The sequence below is a fragment of the Podarcis cretensis genome (genome assembly GCF_951804945.1).
Source record: "Podarcis cretensis genome assembly, chromosome: 12".
In the NCBI taxonomy this organism is placed as follows: domain Eukaryota; kingdom Metazoa; phylum Chordata; class Lepidosauria; order Squamata; family Lacertidae; genus Podarcis; species Podarcis cretensis.
In genome coordinates this window covers 24,721,330-24,743,319 of record NC_137181.1, presented here as the reverse complement: position 1 = coordinate 24,743,319, position 21,990 = coordinate 24,721,330, and the positions used below count along the sequence as shown (strand labels likewise).

General features: G+C 41.9%; 2 protein-coding genes and 1 long non-coding RNA gene across 5 annotated transcripts in view; 2 read left to right on the top strand and 1 right to left on the bottom strand.

Annotated features, from left to right (window-relative positions):
* Positions 1 to 9,019, top strand: part of SLC39A12 (solute carrier family 39 member 12) — a 30,869-nt gene extending 21,850 nt beyond the window's left edge. Inside the window, 1 exon segment of the mRNA XM_079947690.1 lies at positions 7,444 to 9,019. Within this exon segment, the coding sequence (XP_079803816.1) occupies positions 7,444 to 7,487 (44 nt within the window). The 3' untranslated portion in view covers positions 7,488 to 9,019.
* The window catches only part of LOC307200050, a 49,765-nt gene extending 32,747 nt beyond the window's left edge, over positions 1 to 17,018 (bottom strand). Inside the window, exons 1-2 of the long non-coding RNA XR_013832295.1 lie at positions 16,227 to 17,018; positions 10,907 to 11,062 (exon numbers count right to left, since the gene is read on the bottom strand). This is a non-coding gene — a long non-coding RNA (uncharacterized lncRNA). The remainder of the gene's footprint in view (positions 1 to 10,906; positions 11,063 to 16,226) is intronic.
* Positions 17,019 to 17,205: 187 nt separating this feature from the next.
* Positions 17,206 to 21,990, top strand: part of CACNB2 (calcium voltage-gated channel auxiliary subunit beta 2) — a 126,952-nt gene continuing 122,167 nt past the window's right edge. For all 3 annotated transcript variants that reach the window (XM_079948305.1, XM_079948306.1, XM_079948303.1), the window contains exon 1: positions 17,206 to 17,805. In XM_079948305.1, the coding sequence (XP_079804431.1) occupies positions 17,698 to 17,805 (108 nt within the window). In that variant the 5' untranslated portion in view covers positions 17,206 to 17,697. The remainder of the gene's footprint in view (positions 17,806 to 21,990) is intronic.

Genomic DNA, 21,990 nt, shown 5'->3' with positions numbered 1-21,990 from the left:
GTGCCTGAAGATGTCTGCTAACTATGCAGTACAATCCTGTGGATTTCTACTAAGGCTACTAAGAACAAATGAGTTCCTTGGAAAATTCCCAAGGAAGTGTGTATATGATTGGTGTGTGTAGTTTTAGGCTTACCATGTATGGAAGAACCATGCAACTTGAGCTCCTTAGCAAAAAGGTGCGATATAAATGTTAAAATAAATAAATATGAAAATGAATTGCACTGTGAAATTGGTCATTACTTTCATTCTGCAAATCACAGTTCCCATGACTCTTCAAAATAAGCTATGACTAGTATCAAATTAGTGATGAAAATCACAGTTCCCTCTTTTTAATTTGTAACCAATTTGGCAGAATAAAGTATTTTCCAGTATGGTGGGAAAGCAGTAGCTCAGTAACAGAACATGAATGTTCCCAGGTTCGATCTTTACTATCCAGTAGTTTATAGTAGTTTAGTAGTTTATTCTAAGCCCAATCATGAGTCAAATCAGACACCAGTGATATAATTGGGTGCACAACTGTGCCAGCCCTCATTGAAGTACTTGAACTCCCAGTTTGATGACTATCAAAAAACTTAAATGCTTAAGTTTAAGGTACATAAGCAAGGTACTGCTACAGGATACAGCAGGCATACAAGAAGCTAAACGCAAGCTAAGACATTGACCTAATAAGTGGCATGTCTCCAGAACCTTCTTTTTGAAGGATGGGGTGGGCACAGCACTTAGTGTGGCAAATGACTGGAGTCCCAAGTCTAGGCAAGTAAATGGGCATTCCTCTTTGTGGGCTGGGCTTGCAAGGTCTGTTCATATTGGTGCCTCCAGCTTCTAGTCACTTTAATGCAAATTTAATGGAAGAGAATGTGAAAAAAGACCTCTCTTTCTCTTGGAAGGGATAGGATTTACTTGACTAGCTGTTTTCCATTAAGACGTTTTCCAACAAACCATGGTGTTGAGTGATGAAGTAAAATAGATTCTCAGAGTATAAATGATATGTATGACTAATGACCTAGGGTTAAGAGAGCGAATTGAATATACTTTTCATATACCGTATTTTTCGTTCTATACGACGCACATTTTCCCCTCCAAAAATTAAGGGGAAATGTGTGTGCGTCCTATAGAGCGAATGCAGGCTGCGCCGCTAAGCCCAAAGCCAGAACAGGAAGACGGAGCACTGCGGAGCGCTCCATCTCGCTGCTCTAGCTTGGGGATGGCTGCGTGCACAGCCTCTCCAGGGCAGCGGGGTGCCTTCACCCCGCTGTCCTGCAGAAGCTAGCAAGGCTGTTCCAAAGCCAGAACAGCGAGACGGAGGGCTCCGTCTCGCTGCTCTAGCTTGGGGACGGCTGCGCGCACAGCCTCTCCACGGCAGCGGGTTGCCTTCACCCCGCTGTCCTGCAGAAGCTAGCAAGGCTGTTCCCAAGCCAGAACAGCGAGACGGAGGGCTCTGTCTCGCTGCCCTAGCTTGGGGATGGCTGTGCGCACAGCCTCTCCAGGGCAGCGGGGCGCTGCGCTCCAAAGGCTTCAGGGATCTTTGAGGCTGGCGGTGGTGGAAAGCAGCGCTTCCCCCCACCGCCAGCCCCACAAGCTCTGGTGAATGTACCTTGAACGCACCTTGTTTTAGAGGGGGAGAACAAGAAAAAAAAAATTCCCCTGTTCTCCCCCTCCTATGGTCCTGTGCGTCCTATGGTCCGGTGCGTCCAATGGAGCGAAAAATACGGTAATTTATCCTGGTGTAAATGCCCTATCAAATATTTTATTATTCCTTCTCCATTTTATTTCAAGAATATAGGGAAACCAGTCAAACATCTTTTTCCCCGTGCCAAGAGATGCATATGGCTACCTAACTGGTTTGGGATAATAGAACTTAATGATTCCAAACTGGATGCCTAAAAAGACAATTTTGAATCCATCAGTACAATGAAAATATGAAGCTTTTTAGCAAATGCTGCATTTGAACTACACACATATCCATGCTAAACCAATCTCATTTTCTTCTTCATGCATTCTTAAGCTGAAAGGGTTATTTCATAGTGCTGTGTGCATGATAAACTGTATACTTAACCTTCATGAAGAACAGCAGATCAAACAAATGCAGACAGTTGTAATAAACCAGAACCATTTTATTGCAGTTTTAATAACGATGTTTCAGGCTGATTGCTCAAAAGCTGCCAAGAACCCTCGAATAATAAAATTGGAAACATCTGATCTTTCTCTCTTGACAAACCTATCTGGCCATGTTCACAATACCTGAGATATTTCTAGAACTTGTTGTGGAACATTCAACCACTTTTCTATGCAAAACCCATTTGTGATAATGCCTCAGGAGGAAATTTTGTTGTGCTTAGTGTCTTATGCCATTGTGCTTAGACCATTCAGATGACCCAAGCCATGAAGCTTAAACTCTAGTAAACATACAGCCCAAAATGCAATTTTAAAAGAAAAATCTGCTAATGGAACACTTGTATGTCTTCTTCAAAATGGAACTACCGTATTTTTTGCCCTATAGGACGCACTTTTTCCCCTCCAAAAATGAAGGGGAAATCTGTGTGCGTCCTATGGGGCGAATACAGGCTTTCGCTGAAGCTTGGAGAGCGAGAGGCTTCAGGAAGCTATCAGCAAGCCTGAGGAGCCCGCGAGAGTTCCCACAGGGCTCCCTAGGCTGCAGATAGCAGCCTGCTGCCCGGAGCGCGGGGAGCGCTGAAGCAGAGCACCCCGCGCTTTGGGCAGATATCCGCAGCCTAGGGAGCCCTGCGGGAGTTCCTGCAGGGCTCCCTAGGCTGCAGATAGCAGCCTGCTGCCCGGAGCGCGGGGAGCGCTGAAGCAGAGCACCCCGCGCTTCGGGCAGATATCTGCAGCCTAGTGAGCCCTGTGGGAGTTTCGGGCAGCACAAGCTCAGGGGACAGCGTGCTTCGCGCTTCGGGCAGACAAGCTCAGGGGACAGCGTGCTTCGGGCAGACAAGCTCAGAGGACAGCGGGAAGGCGCAGCGCGCCATCCTGCTGTTCCCCGACCTGGTTTGGATTCCCCAACCTGGTTTTGGGGGGGAAATAAAGGGGAATTTTTTTCCTTTATTTCCCCCCCCCAAAAAAAAACTAGGTGTGTCCTATGGACCGGTGCGCCCTATGGGATGAAAAATACGGTAGTTAAGACACCTCTAAACTACCTGGAAAGCTGAAAACAGAAAACATGTAGTTTATGCCACATTGCCTATAGAAAAGTATGAAAGACAAAATCTCTCCTTCTAAACAAGCAGACAAAAAAGTACCCAAAAAAGGTTACATTGTTTCTACTGTTGCTAGAAAACTGAAATTTGGCACTGGTATAATCTATAGCATCCTAATTACTAGAAATGACTGAAAATTTGGTATTTTTACAACTGACAATCCAAATGTGAGACATTAATATTACTTCATAACGTATTAGCATTCCAATGAAGTTGAAATCAAGTGACATTTTGTAGTTATATATCCTACTTTACAGCAGACAGCCCCCTTTTGAAGACATCCTGTATGAAGGTCTGATTGGCCCAAGTCCAGACAAAGAATTCTAAGGGGGATTGGGAGCCATCAACAGTTAGTACCTGGATAGCACCTGAGCAGGTAACTTAGTCACTATTTCCCCCATTATAGAGTGCTGCATTTTTAACAGACTTGTAGTAATTATTTCTAAGTTGGCTCTATAATGAAAAGTTAGCATATGTAATTTTTATACAAATTTATGCCCTCTTCTGACCTCTTTGTTTGGAAATGCATTTCCTCTTTTGGGGCCATCCTACATGAAAGAATATGTGCTGCTAAGCAAATTTCATTTCCCCCTCATCCTATTAAAACAGACTCAGAGACACCAGAAGATTAGCCACAGCAGCTTGAACACCCCAAGGATGATCAGAGGAAGAAGGTTGTTCTTGTAGTCAAGCCTAGGTGGTTGATGAAATAGAGGAAAAGGTGCACCATGTTTTTTAGGACCCACCAACTGACAGCATTGTCTTATATGCTTTGGGACACAGCTTTGCTGTGGAGGGAGAAGTTACACTGAACTGAGCTGTGAGCTAATGTGTGTGTGTGGACTGTGGGGAGAGTGTGTGTGTTCAGACTAAGAGAACTAAGAAGCTTGTGAGCAGAGAATTTCTACCATTCCACAACATTAACAAACTGTATTTTAGGAATAGTTGGGATCCCTTTTGAATGTAGTGTTTAATTTAATATCAGACCTCCTTAAGCTCCCCCTTACATCTTACAAACATATCCAGGGTCCTTGATCTGGCTGGGATTCAGGGAGGGAACGTTTTTTAAAAAAATAATAGTAAGGTTTAGAATGCAAACTGCATTTTCAGTCACACTATAATAGGGATTAAACTATTCATATTGTCTGTAGGAATTGAAAGGAGCTGGAGAAAATAAATTTGCCATATTGGCTTGAAGAATTTTATAATGTGTCTTAGTAGCTGATTCTTGACAGCAGCTTGCCAAATTTTTAGCTGAGGATCAAAAGCTAACTCAGTTAGGGTATGTTCACATTAGCGGCTTGAAATGCAGCAAGGTCATTTTCCCCTGCGTCATTTCAAACTGCATTTGCATGGAGTTGTCCACAGTAGGCAGGGGATGGGAATGTCTCAATAAACACAGGGAACTGTTGGATCAATCCATCAACCTCTGATGGATGATTTAGAAGGATGAGATCTGGCATCAATTTCACTGCATGTGTGTGCCAGTATCCATACTCAGCAGAGTTACATCGCAATACAGCTCCTTTCTTGGAAGCATCTTTGGGGTTGAAGGTACACACAGTAGGCAATAGATACTCATGGATGCCATGAAGATTCAGTCAAGTGTAGAGGTTTACTTGACAGGCATAAAAGCATGTTGGTAGCAAATATATACAGACATTCACCACTGCCATGGTCAAGGCATGCTTAGAGTCCAACAAGAGTCCAAGACTCTCTCTCTACTTCTCTCACCGTAAGATGCAAGCAAGAGACTTACAAGAAGTTACACAGAACTCTTGTTATCAGTATTTCTTGTCACACTACGCATGTCCAAAGAACAGTTCCCACAGAAAATGTCTTTGCATAGACAAAACAATCTCAGCCTTCTGCTTCTTCTTGAAACTTCTTCTCTGTTCTTCTCTGTTTCTGGAACAAATTACTCTCTCACAAACAGAGAGAAAATCCAACAGGAACTCCTATTCATTAAGCTCTCATCTGTGCTTCCATGGTGACCTGAACTTGCACAATGGGTATTAGAATGTGGAACAAGTGGTCATGTGAACATACCTTATTTTCTAATCAAACTAAAGCTGGTTGGGGGGAATGTAGCAAGCAACAGTATTTGTCAAGGAACTACAGAATTAATATGGATCAACATATTGCGGTTTCAAAAATTAGCAGCAGGAGTGCACTGGATGTGGCGTAAGTGCTAATGTGATTATACCATTGGAAAAACACAAGGCAAGAAGCCTTCCTGGACTGATAACCTAAGGAGGCAGATTCTGAAGGGAAATAGAGGAGAACAATTTGATAATCAAGAACAAGTTGCAAAGCTGAGAATCTCTGCTTTAGATCCATATTTTTAGTTTTATACGGAGATGAGAAAGTGTCTGGATGGCTAACTACCTCAATACTTTTTTATATTCCTTGCTTCAATAGTGTCCATATTGCTAACTGTTGTGATTTGATTGTCATGGCCTTACAAGCAGTTTGTGAACAACTCAAAGCACAAATTCCAGTTATCCACATATGGGATACTCAATCACCAGACAAAAGTTGTACCAGTAGCCTGCCAGAAGTGAATAAGGTACATTTTTGTGGTATTGGGAAACATGGTTCTATCCCCTCTGATTTGAAAGAGAGGCAAACATCTTTGCATAGATTTTTATTTTTACCGTGTGCCTTTGCATCACTTTGCCCCCTTATCTGATGTGAAAACGTTGGTTTTGCACTCTTTTTGCTTTCTTTCTTTCTTTCTTTCTTTCTTTCTTTCTTTCTTTCTTTCCTTCCTTCCTTCCTTCCTTCCTTCCTTCCTTCCTTCTCTCTCTCTCTCTCTGCTAGTACTGTATAAGAAATCTGGGGAACTATAATGACAAGTCTTTTGGCTGTCTGCTGTTTTACATTTTCCTACAGTGAAAGTGAATAGCAATTACATTAGCCAATACTCTACAAAGCTTCCAAAACTAAGATTAATTACCAGATGTTCCAAGAAGCTTATCATCATCACCCCTTTCAGGCCCATTGTCCTTGCTTTGTATGTACATGCTTTAGTTGGCCCTTTGACACTTCACACAATACGCTAGACTGTTTCAGGGAGCAGCATGCTGCTCCTTAAATGAATTGGTTTGGTTTCAGCACAAGTCCTTTCCCTCTGTCAGTAATTCATTTGCAAGCTGTACAAGAAAAATGAGGACTCTATATGGCTTCTCTTGATTACACTACAGATTCCCTCACAATCTGAATTTCAGTTGGAAAGAATCACCACAGGAGTCTAATCTTCTTTTGCTCTCAATGGATAGGGATTAGTGTTGATAGAAGCTGTATGTGAGACTCCCTCACTGCATCAAGAGAACAGTCCCTTCAGTTAGTATCACTGTTGGAACAGGGACTCCAGCAGTGTTAATATCTTGGAGAATTTGGAGCACAATTTTTATGGATGTGGCCACAGCAACACAATACAAAAAACCTCTTAAACTTCTATTAAATTGGACAGTTGGTACAGCAGAAATGCTCTTAACATGAAGCCGTGATGTGATTTATGCACAGGATAACATTATTATGATCCTTGGTTCTGCAAATACAATTATTTGCCTATATTTGCATAGATGGTGTAGATTCGATGTTTATTGACTCTGTGAACTAGCAACCATCTCTACAAATCAGTCTTGCAATCACTACCTGAAGGGACAGTAAGGCACTAACAGCCTTCAACAAACCTATGAGTGAACTTTCTTTTCATTCTTGCTTGCAGAGCAATTGTGTGAGGCTTAAAGCTTCCATTTAATTTCAGTCTCACAAATGGAAGCTATCAGAAGTTACCATTTGGCTTACTTAGGATGCAATAAAACAGAGATGAGAAGTGCTGTATGAAGGGGCTATAAAAGGTAAAGGTAAAGAACCCCTGGATGCTTAAGTCCAGCTGAATTCGACTATCACCACATTCCCTGCCATTGAATTATAACATAAAAAAGTTTTGAAGCAAAATTGTACAAGGAAAAATGTTGTTTCTGCTCCTGAGATTATGTGTAGGATCATTACACTGGATCCACACACTTCAAATGTAGATTCTCACATGGTCAGCAATTTTGTGACACATGAAACAGTCCTAAAAGTTGTTCTACATGTTTGTCACTGCTTACTGTTGTGTACTTCCATTCAAGGAACGAAGGGTATTTGTTCAACCTGGCACATCTCTGCACTAAGACAAAACTGTGGTGGGTCCTTATTCAAGATATGTTGTTTGCAGATGACACAGCCTCGACAGCATCGCATAGCAGGACAGAATTTTAAACAAAGATGTGCTCTCCCAAGCCCACATTCCCAGCATGTTCGCACTCCTGTGTCAGTGACATCTACACTAGCTTGGTCATGTCCACAGAACAGAAGATGGAAGGATCCCCAAGCAGAGTTGACTTCAAGTACCAGGCCCACTGACAGATCAACTCTGCATTACAGATGTCTGCAAAGGTGATATGAAGGCTGGCAACATCAACCCCGCCCTGTAGGAATTCCTTGCAGTACCTGGAGACAGGCAGTCAGGTCATGCATCCATAGCAGTGACCAGAGAAGGAATGAGCGTGGGGAGGAGTGCAAAGAGAAGAAACATCTGCAGCAACACAACTAGATGCCTTCATCTGCCCCAGCTGCAACAAAACGTGTTTCTCCTGTATCAGTCTTTACAGCCACAGCAGGCACTATAGCCTTCCAACAGCTTGACATAACCCCCAAAGGCGCACTCCTCTACTGTCTCCCAAGACAGAAGGGATATAGCATTTGGAAGAGGCATTTTGCTATTGGAAAGGTACTCTTTGATCCAACACACATAATGCATTTATCAAGGTATTTATCAGACTATGGGAGAAACTTTTGAACATCAACATAGATCTTAGATTACTTTTATTAATCTGTGAACTGTATTGTGGTACTGAAACAAGGGTGGGTGTGGGACTAAGGGGGTATTGTCAGATGTCCTCAAATCATCTAAAGGTGTGAAACAAGGCTACATATTGCCCCCTACACTTTTTCATTTTGACATAAATGAAAAATGAAAGGTGCCATATTTAACACAGGTGCACTCCCTTGTCCAAACAATCAGGAACAGACGGATAACCTGATGACATGGTGCTGCTATCACTCTCCTGCTTTGGTCTCAATAATCTACTGGCAGCCTTCAGTATGTATTGCTAGCAGGATGTGCTTTCCGTGAATTATTCCAAGATCAAAATTATGGTTCTTGGAAAGCATAGTCCCAGATTCAAATAGAAAATGGAGCAGTAGAATCTAGAGCAAATGCGTTCCTTTATATACCTTGAAGTCCTTTTCGCTGAGACACTGTGGTGGAAGGGGCATATCAAGGCTGCAAACCTAAGGTGCAGAAAGCTTGTGAGACACTAATGAAGTTTTATTGCATGGTAGGTGGAAAGCTGTTTGTAACTGCTCTTAATTTTTTTACAGTACTAGTAAATTGGTTCCCCAAATGCTTTATGGTACAGAGGTTTTGGGTATCAATATGAAAGCCAGTAAAGGACTAGAAATGGTGCAGAATAAATTTGTCAGAGCAGCACTCTCCCTACCTAACGGGACATCAGTGTTAGATGGCTGTATATTTTTATTGTATATTTAGTGTCTGTCAATGTTTTGGATGTTGTCATGGTCATTGGCTAGCACATTAAAAGTTTTATTTGATTACAATACATCAAAAAGTAAAATACTGTTTATATATAATAGAAACCTTAATACTTACGCTATTTTAGATAAGAGTAAGAACTGATTATTATCTTCTATAATCTTGCTGCTAGTAACTGCTTATATTTATTATATATAATAATGATCATTTGTTATTTGTACCCTGCCTTGCCCCAGCCACTCTATAAAGAATAGTTCTTTCTTTATTATATAAAATAACAAATATTAATTGTTCTTTTATTTCTGTTTATGTAAAAATTTTAAGAGAAATTCTTAAGGTAAATACTGTATGAGGAATACTGTTAAAAACAGGTTTCTTAAAATTTGAGGGACTATACTTCAAACCGCTTATTCTAGATTCAGTTTGTTCCTTCTCTGTAACTAACAGCCATTTATACACAGTTGGCAGTTGATAATTATCTCAATGTTGTTCCCTATTTGATTCCACAGATTAGATATTATTATCACTTTTCACTGTTTACTTGTTTACATTAACATTATTTCATATGGCATAAAGTAGATTTTGGAATGCTGTAAAATGCATAAAGTAAAAACAAAGGAAAGATCTTCCTTCCTTCCTACATGTTGTGAATAGGCAAGCAATGTCTTACACCCTGTAGGGAATAAAAGCTCTATACAGTACTGAGAGTGTTACTGAGAGTGTTACTTTGTCCCTGTTGCCATGGTGCTTCTGCTCTCTATTAGCTTCAGATAAGCCCCAAGTTTTAACTTTGCATCTCACAATGAAGTTTTCTGGTTGTCATTATTTGAATCTCTCTCCTCCTGACCCTATTACACATTCAAGTCTCTAGGTAATAAATCATGAAACAAAATTTTTAAAAAGGTACCTGCCCAACCTAAGCTATCCACAACATTCAGGTTCACAATGTCTAAGCACCATAAACAAAAGCTGAGTTATACTTTTCTATCTATTCAGCTTATCAATAAAAATATTTTATGCTAGTGTAATTTAGCTAGGGTTTTCTAATTAGGTACATGGTCTCCAGGAACATAATACAGTACAATGTTATATGTTTTAAACTATTATGTGCAGTGCTTTTATTTTCTAAAAAAATGTTTAGGGGTACTCTCATTTTCCCACTCATACTGAAATACTGCCAAAGGATTATTTCATGTTTCAGAGATAAGCTCCTCCTGAACAGCACTTTGCCTCTCCCACAATCAGACCTGAAACAGAAGTATTGTGCTATAGATATGGAAGCGGAAGTTCACAATTAAAGGTGAACCTATATAATTCACTCTCTCCAAAACAATACAAGAACTGTAACACAACTATACTTTGAAATTAACACTCTTCTGAATTCTCCATAAAAATGCATATATTTGTGCAAATAACATAAAAGTGTATTATTTAAGGGGAAATTGGTTTTGGAAAATGAGTATATTATGCAAAATTGTATAAAAATGTATACAGTAAGTGATATTCTCACTAAGATGCTGATGGATTTTCATGACAGCCTTTTTTAATAAAAAAATCCAAAATGACGTACAAATGCAGAGAACTGAACTTTAGATTAGAAAAATGAGTAACAGAGAGAAATTGAACTTCACAGTCACCTATCCATAGCTATAGGAAGTGTGTGTGCAATGCCTCTTCCCCCTGATATACCCCTTCCAGCTCCCACTTCCAGAGAAGCGGGACAGTGATCAGAAAGGAGCATGTGGGTAAATTTTAGGTGGGGAAAAGATGAAGGTGAAGCAGGAGATGATCAGGAATGGGAAGGAAAGGATCAGTTAAAATTTACAATTTCTTCACATATAATTCAGGTTAAGTTAACTGTGAATAATTCCTTTATCCTTTCTTCAGCCAAGCATATAATTGAGAGAAAACATGTCAGAAATGCCTTATGTATTTTCAGTCATCACTTGTTTTCTTTGTGTGCTTTAGCAGGCTTCCCCCTGCCCCCAGTCATATGTGCAATTTGTTTTGATGAAAACCTACCCTCCTCCCACTATACTGCTAACAATTCCATTTATCATGACAGAAATCTAACATTACCTACCTGTATGGCTCCATCTTCATAGCAAAATGGTCATCTGACTTGTTCACCATGAGGAAAGTGTGCAATTTTCCATGCCACTATTCAGTTTGCAGAAACATGCTAATTGTAGGTTCTGCTTGTGACAAATGAGTCAGTTTGATAAACTTCAAAGGAGACCTGAGAAGGAAGAACAAGTCATTCAGATTATGAGAATACACAGCAGCGCTAACAGGTTTATTTTGCATTTATAAAAGAGCACATCCAAAGCAACAACAAATGCCCCTCTTCCCTTCCTCTTGCTACCAAACTGGGCACCACTCAGCTATTATTATAGGCATAAATCCTACCTATTTGCCCGAACTCATTTCCTGTGTGTTGTAACCTGCATCTCTTCCATTCCAATAAATCTCATTTAAGCATTATCCTCCTTAGTATTCTCAGGACCACATTATATTATTAGGGAAGGCATTTCAAGTGTACACTTAAACATGTAAAGTATGTTTAGCAAAGAACCATATGCACCATGTTCAATCTCTGCTATCTCTGGATAGTGTGCAGAAACACTCGTGCCTAGAAATTTGGAGAGCTGCTTCCAGTCTGGCCAAGCTAGACAAAGATGCCATTCACACATGAACAGCCTTAAAAAGTAAGTAGTGTGACTGGGATCCTAACTGGGATCCTTGCATGAGTCTGGGGAGCCTTAATCCTTTGCTTTCTGTTGCAGTTCCAATTCAGTTTGCAAGGCCCACTGCCTGAGCTTTGCATTGGGAGAAACATTTACACTGGTGCAAATGAAAGGTTTTATTTCAGTACAAATAGCACGAGTGAATGTGTGTGTTAATTATCCATATCAGGACTGGAACATGGGGGAAAGGGTTAAATTGCCTCTCACTCCCCTACCAGCGCCCTGATCCAAACTGTGGCCCTCACACTTCAAATTTGCTTTTAAGATGTTTGGAATTGCCCAAGAAAGATGTAAAGTTATTTTTGTATGCCACAACTGCTGCTCGAATCTTATTAGGCAAGAAGTGGAAAACACAAGAACTACCAACTATGGAAGAATGGCAGATGAAGATGATGGACTTTTTTGAGCTAGCTGACCTGACTGGAAGAATCCGCGACCAGAAAGAAGAGTTACAGGTAGGTAGCCGTGTTGGTCTGCCATAGTCAAAACAAAATAAAAGAAAAAAAATTCCTTCCAGTAGCACCTTAAAGACCAACTAAGTTAGTTCTAGGTATGAGCTTTCGTGTGCATGCACACTGGTATCTGAAGAAGTGTGCATGCACACGAAAGCTCATACCTAGAACTAACTTAGTTGGTCTTTAAGGTGCTACTGGAAGGAATTTTTTTTCTTTTATTTTGTTCAGAAAGAAGAGGAATATCAAGAAGATTGGAGGAAATTCAAGGGGTATTTGAATAAATATTGTAATATTAAAAATTAGAAGTTACTTGAAAGTATCAAACAGGCCTAGGATTAAATCAGGATTTATTTAAATAAACGGGATTTAGAACACTAAAGTGAAGAAATTTGATTATAACTGGAATATTGTTGTTTAATAATGATATTGGAAAGCTGTTACATTCAGATACAAGGAAATTCAGAAGGGAGGAACTAGAGGAAGTCAAGTAACATGTTTATAAGGTTGGATTTTTAAATAATTAAGTTTGTTTGTGTTGTTTATCTGTTTGCTGTTATTTTTTATAGATGTATTTTTTCCACTTTTTTGCTTTTGCTTTGGTTTGTTTTTTGGTTGTGCAACGTTTGTTGCAGTATGTGTTATAATTATATAAAACTTAATTAAAATTATTGGGGGGGAAATAAAATTTACTTTTAAGACTGCTTATTGCATACATGGCATCTGGTCTAGTTTTGCCCTCAGGATGGGCAATACTAAAGCTAAATGGAGCAACGGTCTGGCTTATATAAAGCAGCTTCCAATGTATGTAAGAATGAAACAAACCCAAGAGTAGGAATAAAGGTTCCCAATTATTACAAATACCATAACTGCAGTTCTGCCATCTGCCTATCAGACAGAGATAGTCAAATAAGTAGCCAACTCCACTGGGGTGTGTGGGTGGGTGAGAGGAGACAATCCCCATCTATTCCTGTATCTGCAAGAATTAGGGTTACCTCTGTCTGCTTGCTGTTCCTTCATGAGGAAGCCTTTGGCTCATCGTTACTGCAACTTCCTCTTAGGCTTCTAAACCATTGGGAGGCGTGTGGAAACTACTCCAGCAGCCTTCTCCAGCTGCATTGTTCTTGTACTGCTGGTCAGACTACTCATGAGTAAGCAACTGGTTTAGCAGCTTCTGAAAGTCTAAGGTAAAGGTACCCCTGACCGTTAGGGACAGTTGCAGATGACTCTGGTGTTGCGCACTCATCTCACTCTATAGGCCGAGGGAGCCGGCGTTTGTCCACAGACAGCTTCCAGGTCATGTGGCCAGCATGACTAAGCTGCTTCTGGTGAACCAGAGCAGCGCACGGAAACGCCGTTTACCTTCCTGCCGGAGCAGTACCTATTTATCTACTTGCACTTTGATGTGCTTTCGAACTGCTAGTGGGCAGGAGCTGGGACCGAACAATGGGAGCTCACCCTGTCGTGGAGATTTGAACCGCAACCTTCTGCAAACCCTAGGCTCTGTGGTTTAGACCACAGCGCCACCCACGTCCCTTAGTCTAGCTGCCACCAAAAGAAGTCAATGACTACAGGGGTTTGTTTGTTTTTGTTTCCCTTTTGAAATAAAGGTAATGAGGCCAGTTTAGGACCACCCTGAATGGCTTTGTCCCATGATCTCACCAACCACCTTAAAGATATCTATCCAAAATCATAATATTTTTCCACAGTGCCACATGTAAAGAAAGATCCAATCTCCTTGCACTCTCTACAACAATGAGGACTCATTGCACTAAACATACAGCTAAGAGCTTGCAGGGAAAGTGACTTTTAAAAAGGAATTGGCCCTTAAAAAGGAATTGGCCCTCTGCAACAATATGATTAAAATAAGTTTAAAAATAGGGTTTGTGTGAAGGTTTGCATGCACAGCTGTATAACTTGCCACTAGAGTTGGTGATAGAAAAAAACAATAAGGCAAATTTTCAGGTTTTTGTTCAGATAAAAAAGTCCAAGGAATTTCAAAGAAACTAATAAGACTTTCATTAACAGTGGTACATTTTGTCAGTGGGACTTCATTGTAGCTCTGAAGATTTGTGTCTGTTTAATTAAAAGCTGTGGTTACACTAACAGCAAAGAAACATAATTTTAACTTGCTAACTTGCATGATAGACTGTGAAATCCTTAGACCTCTCCTTGGATATACTTTGAAAAGAGACTAGCTGCATTTTGTTAGATTCTTTGTTTGACTTTGGAGATAAACAGACATATGGGTTTGTGAATGACGAGTGATGACAAAATCCATCTTGGTAGAGCTACTTTGCATTCCTCCCTTCTGACTCTTTCCTTATACAGTTACTTCATACAACAGTATGTTTAATGTACCAAAAGCCTATTACTGTGAGGTGTTTTTTTTTTTAAAAAAAAAACTACCGTATTTTCCCATGTATAGGACTAGGTTTTTTTTCCTAATAAATTATATCAAAAATTAGGGGCGTCTTATACACAGATAGTGCTAAGGCCATTTTCTTAAATCTGAGTTTTATACATGGGGGCATCTTATGGACAGAAAAATACGGTACATGAGCAGACAGTGTGGCCGGATTTCACACCCACTGCTTCTGCATTTAAGCACTTCTATCTCATGTCAGTGAAAGAAACTGTCTACTTTATAGCTGCTGTCACATTCATTCACTAAAAAGCAGTCAAAAACAAATCCACATCTAAAAGCAGCCAACATGTTATGATAAAAATAGCCAACAGTGCCACAATTTAAACTGCAAAAGGGAAAATACTGCAGAAGGGGAATAATAAGGTTGTTTTCTGCTGCTCCAGAGAAGCGGACACGGAGCAATGGTTCCAAACTACAAGAAAAAAGATTCCACCTAAACATTAGGAAGAACTTCCTGACAGTAAGAGCTGTTCGACAGTGGAATTTGCTGCCAAGAAGTGTGGTGGAGTCTCCTTCTTTGGAGGTCTTTAAGCAGAGGCTTGACAACCATATGTCAGGAGTGCTCTGATGGTGTTTCCTGCTTGGCAGGGGGTTGGACTCGATGGCCCTTGTGGTCTCTTCCAACTCTATGATTCTATGATTCTAATAGACACAGGGGGAGGGAGATCCTTATGAACAAATATATTGTTAAAATATGCTAAAGGTTGAGTTATTTGTGCCAATAATTTTAAGAAGACTTTCTAAAGTGCAACAGTAAGTCCAGTCTATAGCATGGTAGAACGTGCACTTTGTATGTAGGATGAGATTCAATCTCTAGTTCCACCACATAAAAGGATCTCTGACAATAAGGATGAAAAGGTCCTGGTCTTAGGCCCTGGAGAATTGTAGCCAATTGGGGTAAACAACAAGGTTAGGATGGGGAAGCAGTGGCCCTCCAGATGCTGTTGGACTCCTATCAGTCCCAGCTAGCATGGCCAGTGGCTAGAAGTGATGGGAATTATAGTCCAACAACATCTAGAAGGACACCAAATATTGTACTACAGGGATAGATGGACCAAAGGTCTAACTCAGCATATTTCCCTACCATTTGACAATTTATCCTCACCAGTAAATGCTGAACTGCTGCTTTCCCTCCAAAATAGAAGTGGCAGCAAGAAACATGCTTTTAAAGAATTGCACATTATGTTTGGCTTGATTCTCAGCATGCCTGACTCAGGAATTTTAACTGTTTGCTTGGGCTTTTTTCAAGAAAGGTGTTTGCTTATGCGGTAGGATTTCCTAATGCTAATTGCAGCATGCGGGTAGTGCTGGTGTTGGGGGGGGGTGTAGATTTACATCAGGATAGTGGCTGAGAGGGAAGGGTTAAATCTCCCTTTCCCCACATACTGCAGTCCTGGTGAAAATCACCACCTGCCTCCAGTACAGTGGTACCTTGGGTTAAGAACTTAATTCATTCTGGAGCTCTGTTCATAACCTGAAACTGTTCTTAACCCGAAGCACCACTTTAGCTAATGGGGCCTCCTGCTGCTGTCGCGCCGCCGGAGCATGATTTCTGTTCTCATCCTGAAGCAAAGTTCTTAACCCGAGGTAATATTTCTGGTTTAGCAGAATCTGTAACCTGAAGTGTACGTAATTGAGGTACCACTGTATCTTGCATCTGCTGCTTCCAGAGGCGGTTGCGAGAAGCACCTCTCAGCAAAAGACAACCTCTCACTTCTGTCCCTCTTTGGGCCAAGGCAGAAAGCAGAAATGAAAGGAAGCGCTCTGCTCACTCACCTTCTCTCTATGGCCAGGATGAAATAGAGAGAGTTGGCCATCACCTCATATTCTCGCTTGCTCACATGCCCTCTCCTTCTGCCGGGGGTGGGGGCACAGTGGTGGGGAATAGGCCCAGGAAGACCAAATTCTCTATTGTCCTCCATGCTGCTTAGTGAAAGAGGGCAAGGAAGGCGCAGCTGCCGTTCTGAAGATTAGCCAGTCTCTTTTTTTGTTCACTCGCACTAGAGATCTGGAAGGCTTTGTTGGGTTTGATCCTTCCTGCTGCAACGCCCAGGGTTGCCAACTTGAATAAAATAATTGGGGGGTGGGGAGGTAGGTAAGTCCCACCTGGTATAATTGATCCCATGACACAGCGCACTCACAACATTTGAGGGGCAATACCCATCAACTTTGTGGGGCCAGCCCCCTCAAATATTTTAATGGGGGAAGGGAGCAAAGGGACCTCAGCCCCTAGGAGCTGGTTCCTCTGGCAATGCCCAAAGAGAGAGGGCATATGAGCACATACAGTTTCCCACAGGTGAGATCCAAACCAGTGGCACTTAGTACTTGCACCTGAGGGAGGAAAAAAATGAAAGGCGGAGAGGGTGCTTGTTTGATATATTTTCTTTACCAGCACCAGATGCTGGCTGGCTCCTTGGCTGCCCTTCCTTCAGCAAAGCGGCAATGTTAAGCACTTTTTCTCTTTTTTTGCTTTGTTTTACGTGCAGCTTGTAACCAGCGTGCCTGACTAGCCAATGTTACTCTTCGCTCCCTTTGGAGTGTGTGCCTTGTGTTTTAAAAAAGAAAAACACTTTGTTCGACGACGGCTTGTCTTGGCCTTCCGAGCAGGAGGATAAAATTCAGGGACCGGCGACTTTCTTGAGGAGAAACGACGGGGCCGCCACTCGACGACCGCGCGGCCGCCATTCCACACACCCCTCCCTCAGCTTTTCCCGCGCTTTCCCCACCGCCCACCTTTCTCGGGGCGGGGGGGAAGAACGACAGGGTGGTCGAGATTTCATCTTCCCTCAGGCGCCTCCTCCTCCTCCTCCTCCCCGTCTCCTCCCCCTTTTGCTCGGCTGTAGTAGCGGTTGCTGCGCTCTGGGCTCTACGAGGCACCGAGGAGAGCCGCGCTGTTACTTGAGGGCTGGGCGAGGCGAGCAGCTGCGGCAGGAGCCCAGAGTCTTTTCGTTTGGTTTCTCACCATCTCCCTCAGTCAAGCAACCGACCTAAGCAAGCAAGCAAGCAAGCCAGACAGGCGGGCGGGCGGGCGAGCAAGGAAAGGCACTTGAACCGTTTCAAAATGGCCCATCCCTGAGGGAGAAGAAGAAGAAGCAAGAGCCATCCTCGTGCACCAACCGCCGCCGATTCAAAAAGAGAGAGGGAGAGAGGCGGCGACTACTTGGCGACGGCTTCGCTGAGGCGCTTTGTTGTTGGAAGTGTCGGCGAGTTGTTCCCCCCCATCCACCCTCCCCACCCGCTTTCTCCAATGGTCCAAAGTGACATGTCCAAATCGCCTCCCACTCCAGCAACGGCGGCGCAGGAGATGCAGATGGAGTTGCTGGACAACCCCCCGGCTCCAGTCCCGGCTGTGCAGGTACAGTTATTGAGGGGTGGAGGGGGGCAGAGAGGGAGGGGCTGCTCGCCTAAAAATTAGGGGGCGGCTTTCTTTCCGTGCGGCCCCCGCCCCCTCCATATGGCCAGGGGAAACCTTAATGGTGACTCCGCTTCCAGATTGTTGCTCTTGGGAGCCAGAGTTTTCGAGGCTTCACTTGGCAGTAAAATCCCTTGCCGCCGCCCCCCCCCCCAAAAAAAAGAATCCTGCTGGCTTCCATCTTTTTTACTTTACAAGGTAAAGCTGCTATTCGAGGGGAAGAGCAAGAGAAAGGCGAGGAGACTCCTCTATTGAGCAATCTCAGATTAGGCACAGGGTGAAATTCTGCCCCCAACGGCGTGTCGACTCGGATTTACTTCCCACCGAGTTCAGTAGGACTTGCTCCGGGGTCTGTGAGCACAGAATTGCAAGCTAATGTTCCAGCCCTGTGAGTGAGTGGGTTTACTCAGAAGTAGGTTTTGTGTGTCCAGTGGGATTTTGTCTCATGCCAATGTATTTAGGGTTTGCAACTCAGAAGTGAGCCCCTCTCTGTTTTTATAAGATTTATGTCCTAGTGTAACTTCAGGATTTCAATCTGGAACAGTTTCGCTCTTGGTTCTTTATTAGCATGCACCGGTGTGAATGAAAATCTTTACCTATAAGCATGCGCTCAAATGTGGGTGGGATTGCTGGCTATTTGTGCCCTTAATTATGACTGCAACAGGGTGCTTTTGTCTCCACACGTGAGTGTTCATCACCTGATCACGGTACCATCACAAATAACAGACCCATATTTCGCTGGTCGCCTGCCCCCATCCCACTCACCACACCATGTACTTTAGTGGAACCTGCTCATGCTTTACTGCCACTCATCAGTTAGCCTGCAGTGATCAAACGTAGAAAAAGCAAGTGTTGTGTGAACCAGGCCAGCAGTGGTTATATTTTACCTTAAATGGTCTGTAATAGGTGCCTATAGATCTATCAAAATCTTGTCTTTGTTCAGAGCCAGAAGCAAGTTCAGAGTTAGAAGCAAGTATCTGTGTAGGGAAATCAGAGCAATATGAATGGCTCAACTTTGGAAAGTTGGTGGGAGAGGGGAAACTCTGGGCAGGAAAATTCATGTTTTCCCCTTATGGGCACATGGAGAGATGTGGCCAATGAGGAGTTATTAAGGCAGGTTCTTGTTGCATCTGTTTTAATAAAACACATAATATGATTTGTTGTATACTCACAATAAAGGTGTTAGAGGACCAGAGTGAAGAGAAAAAATTGCATGTGTAAGTTTAAGAGCAGGGCAAAAGTTCTAACTCATGTAATGACAGTACAGAACAAGTACTTTTGTATGTTGTTGGGTTTTTGTTTTTGTTTTTGTTTTTTTTAAATACTCTGTATCATGGGGTGTGTTAATGTAAGCAAGCCGTGATGTTTAATAGCTGTACTTAAAGCCAGACAAATAGTTTTTGTTATCTGAAAAGTACATGTGTAGGACTATATTGCCATGATTTCTTTCCTTAGCATATCAGTTGTTTCAGCAACAATTTTCTACATGTTACTTTTGGTTTTTAAACCGATATTTCTCTCTCTGGTTTTCAATGTTATTGACAAGGGAACTATTTTATAGATATATGTGTGAGCATGTATATGAAATGTGTTCCTTACCGTAGTTCACACTTCAATTCCATTTTTGAGTTAGTTAACTGCATAAATTGCTGCTGAATGTTTTAAACTCATCAGGGATATGGCAACATCTTATTGTGCATGGTGTTTTTAACCTAATTAATTATTTTAATGTTGGTGAATGAACAAAAACAATGATAAATGCATTACTTGATTGGAATATTCAGCTAAAAAGAAGTATTCTGGAAGGACTCTATTCGTATTGCTAATAAATATTAAAAGATCATTGGCATATCCACCAAACTTGTCTAACTCCATTCATTACTTTTGCTCAAAATCAGACTTTATAGATTTCATCAGCTAATATCCCCACTACCTGTACAAGTACATTACATGGTGATCATAATTATGCCCCAAAATGTATCTTTTTCTCAAGATACATTTCCCATTCTCTGATTTGTTTCAGGGTTGCAATGACTGGTTCTTTGTAGTGTAAAGTGACCCTGACCTTTTGTCTTAGTATTAAAGATCTGATATCAAAAACATGGACCGCTACAATTGTTTTATTTCATACTGCTGTTATCGATGTGATAAATTTTGCATCATAGACCTTCTTTTGGGGGACACTAATGATGAATAAATGAAACATCTACAGTTGAAAAATATCTTTCCTTTTCACTGCATTTTCCCTTTTATGGACTTTTTGCAGTCGTAACTGTTGACTTTTTACATAGAATAGCATTACAGCTTTTAACAATGAAACAGGTGGGTTGGGAAATTGACTGATTTTGGTCATATGAAACAATAGTGTTTCTCTGTTTAGACAAAAACAAATGATCCTAATAACCTTTTTAAATAAGACAAGCCAATGCTGTTCGAATAAACATGCAATTCACTGGCAATTAAAAATTTAATGGCAGGTTTTTTTAAAAAAAAACAACCCTGATATATTACTCTGTTAATTAAACTTTTAATTTTAATTGAGTGACAAAGCACTGCCTGTGCCTTTTATTTATTCATTTATCAATTTATTTTATTTTTATTTTTGGAAAAACAGCTTTTTGCAATCGTACTCAAAGTAGTCTTTAAATAAATCCATATTGAAAATAGTAGAAAAATTAAAAGTGAAGAACAAATGAATAAGATGAAATGCAGTTAGAGTTTATAAACCTCCAACTGGGAATGCCTGGCCTGCATAACTTTGCACACAAAGATTTTGGCTTGAAGAGTCACTTGAACCGGTGGGAATAATGGTGAGATGGGGTCATGTACCTCCAATGTGTTTCCCTGCTGTCTCTAACCATAATAAGCTCATTAGCTGTGAGATAAAGTACAACGTGCATTTCTCAAATTCAGGATGCAACAAATTTGACATTGAACATCTTTGTTATTGTCATACATCACAGGCAGGTCCATCATTTGCAGAAGCACCCATAGGATTAACTACTGTTGCTATTGATGGAAAGCATTATATTCAATAGACAGATAGATGGCCAATTTGTTATCTCTTCTTAGAGCTACTGCAGGATCTGGGTCCTTCTGCTCACTTTGCTTTTTCTCGTCTTATTCCATTCTTCCTATGGAATTAGTATGACCTGGTGGGCTTCTTTCTGGGAAGAAGTTGAATTGGTGATGCCATCCTCCTGCTACACCAGAGATTTAAAGCGGGATCCCTGCATACAGCAATGGGCAGCTTGGTAGGACTGCATCACTCACCTCTACTCCATCCGGCAGAGTGGCTGCAGCATATCGGGATGGAGCGAGGAAGAGGCGAAGGAGTTGTGAGGTTGGTATGGTGCAATCATGCCAAGGGAGCCAATCTGATGCTCCTGCCAATGTGTTTGTACCACGCCAGCCTTGCCACCAATATGCCACTCTCCCTCTGTTCTGGTACGCTGCAACAGCTCAGCAGGAATGGAGTTCAGGTGTATGGCACACCCGCACTATGATGTCTGCTGCTGCCAGTTTATATGTTGTTATCCTCAGTATGTGAGAACAAAGTTCTTGCAGAATCACTATTGACTTGTCTCTGTCCTGCAGCACTTGCAGCTTACACAGCTCAACTGAGAAAGCATCTTTAACAGGAAAGGTTGCCAGCCTAAAAGCAGTGTCTCTGGGCAGAGAACAAGTAACAGTTGGTTTGGGTGCTAGAGAGCTGTGCACTTGCTCAGTGCCAGCCACTCCAGAGGCAAAGTCCAGCAGTATCTCCTCTGGAATGTCAGGAGCCTTAAGACCATAAGAGCAGCCCTGCTGACCTTTCTAGTCAAGCACTCTGTTCTTAGAGTTGCCAACCTGATGCTTATGGGAGCCCACAGGCAAGGCAAGAGCTGTTTCTTGCTCTTGATTCCCAGTCACACTGCCTTTGATATTGGAGCTAACACGGCCATCATGACTTGTTGCCACTGATACTTTTATCTTCTATTTAATTAACTGGATATAGCTTATTTGGGGGGACGCAGGTGGCGCTGTGGGTTAAAGCCTCAGCGCCTAGGGCTTGCCGATCGAAAGGTCGGCGGTTCGAATCCCTGCGGCGGGGTGCGCTCCCGCTGCTCGGTCCCAGCGCCTGCCAAC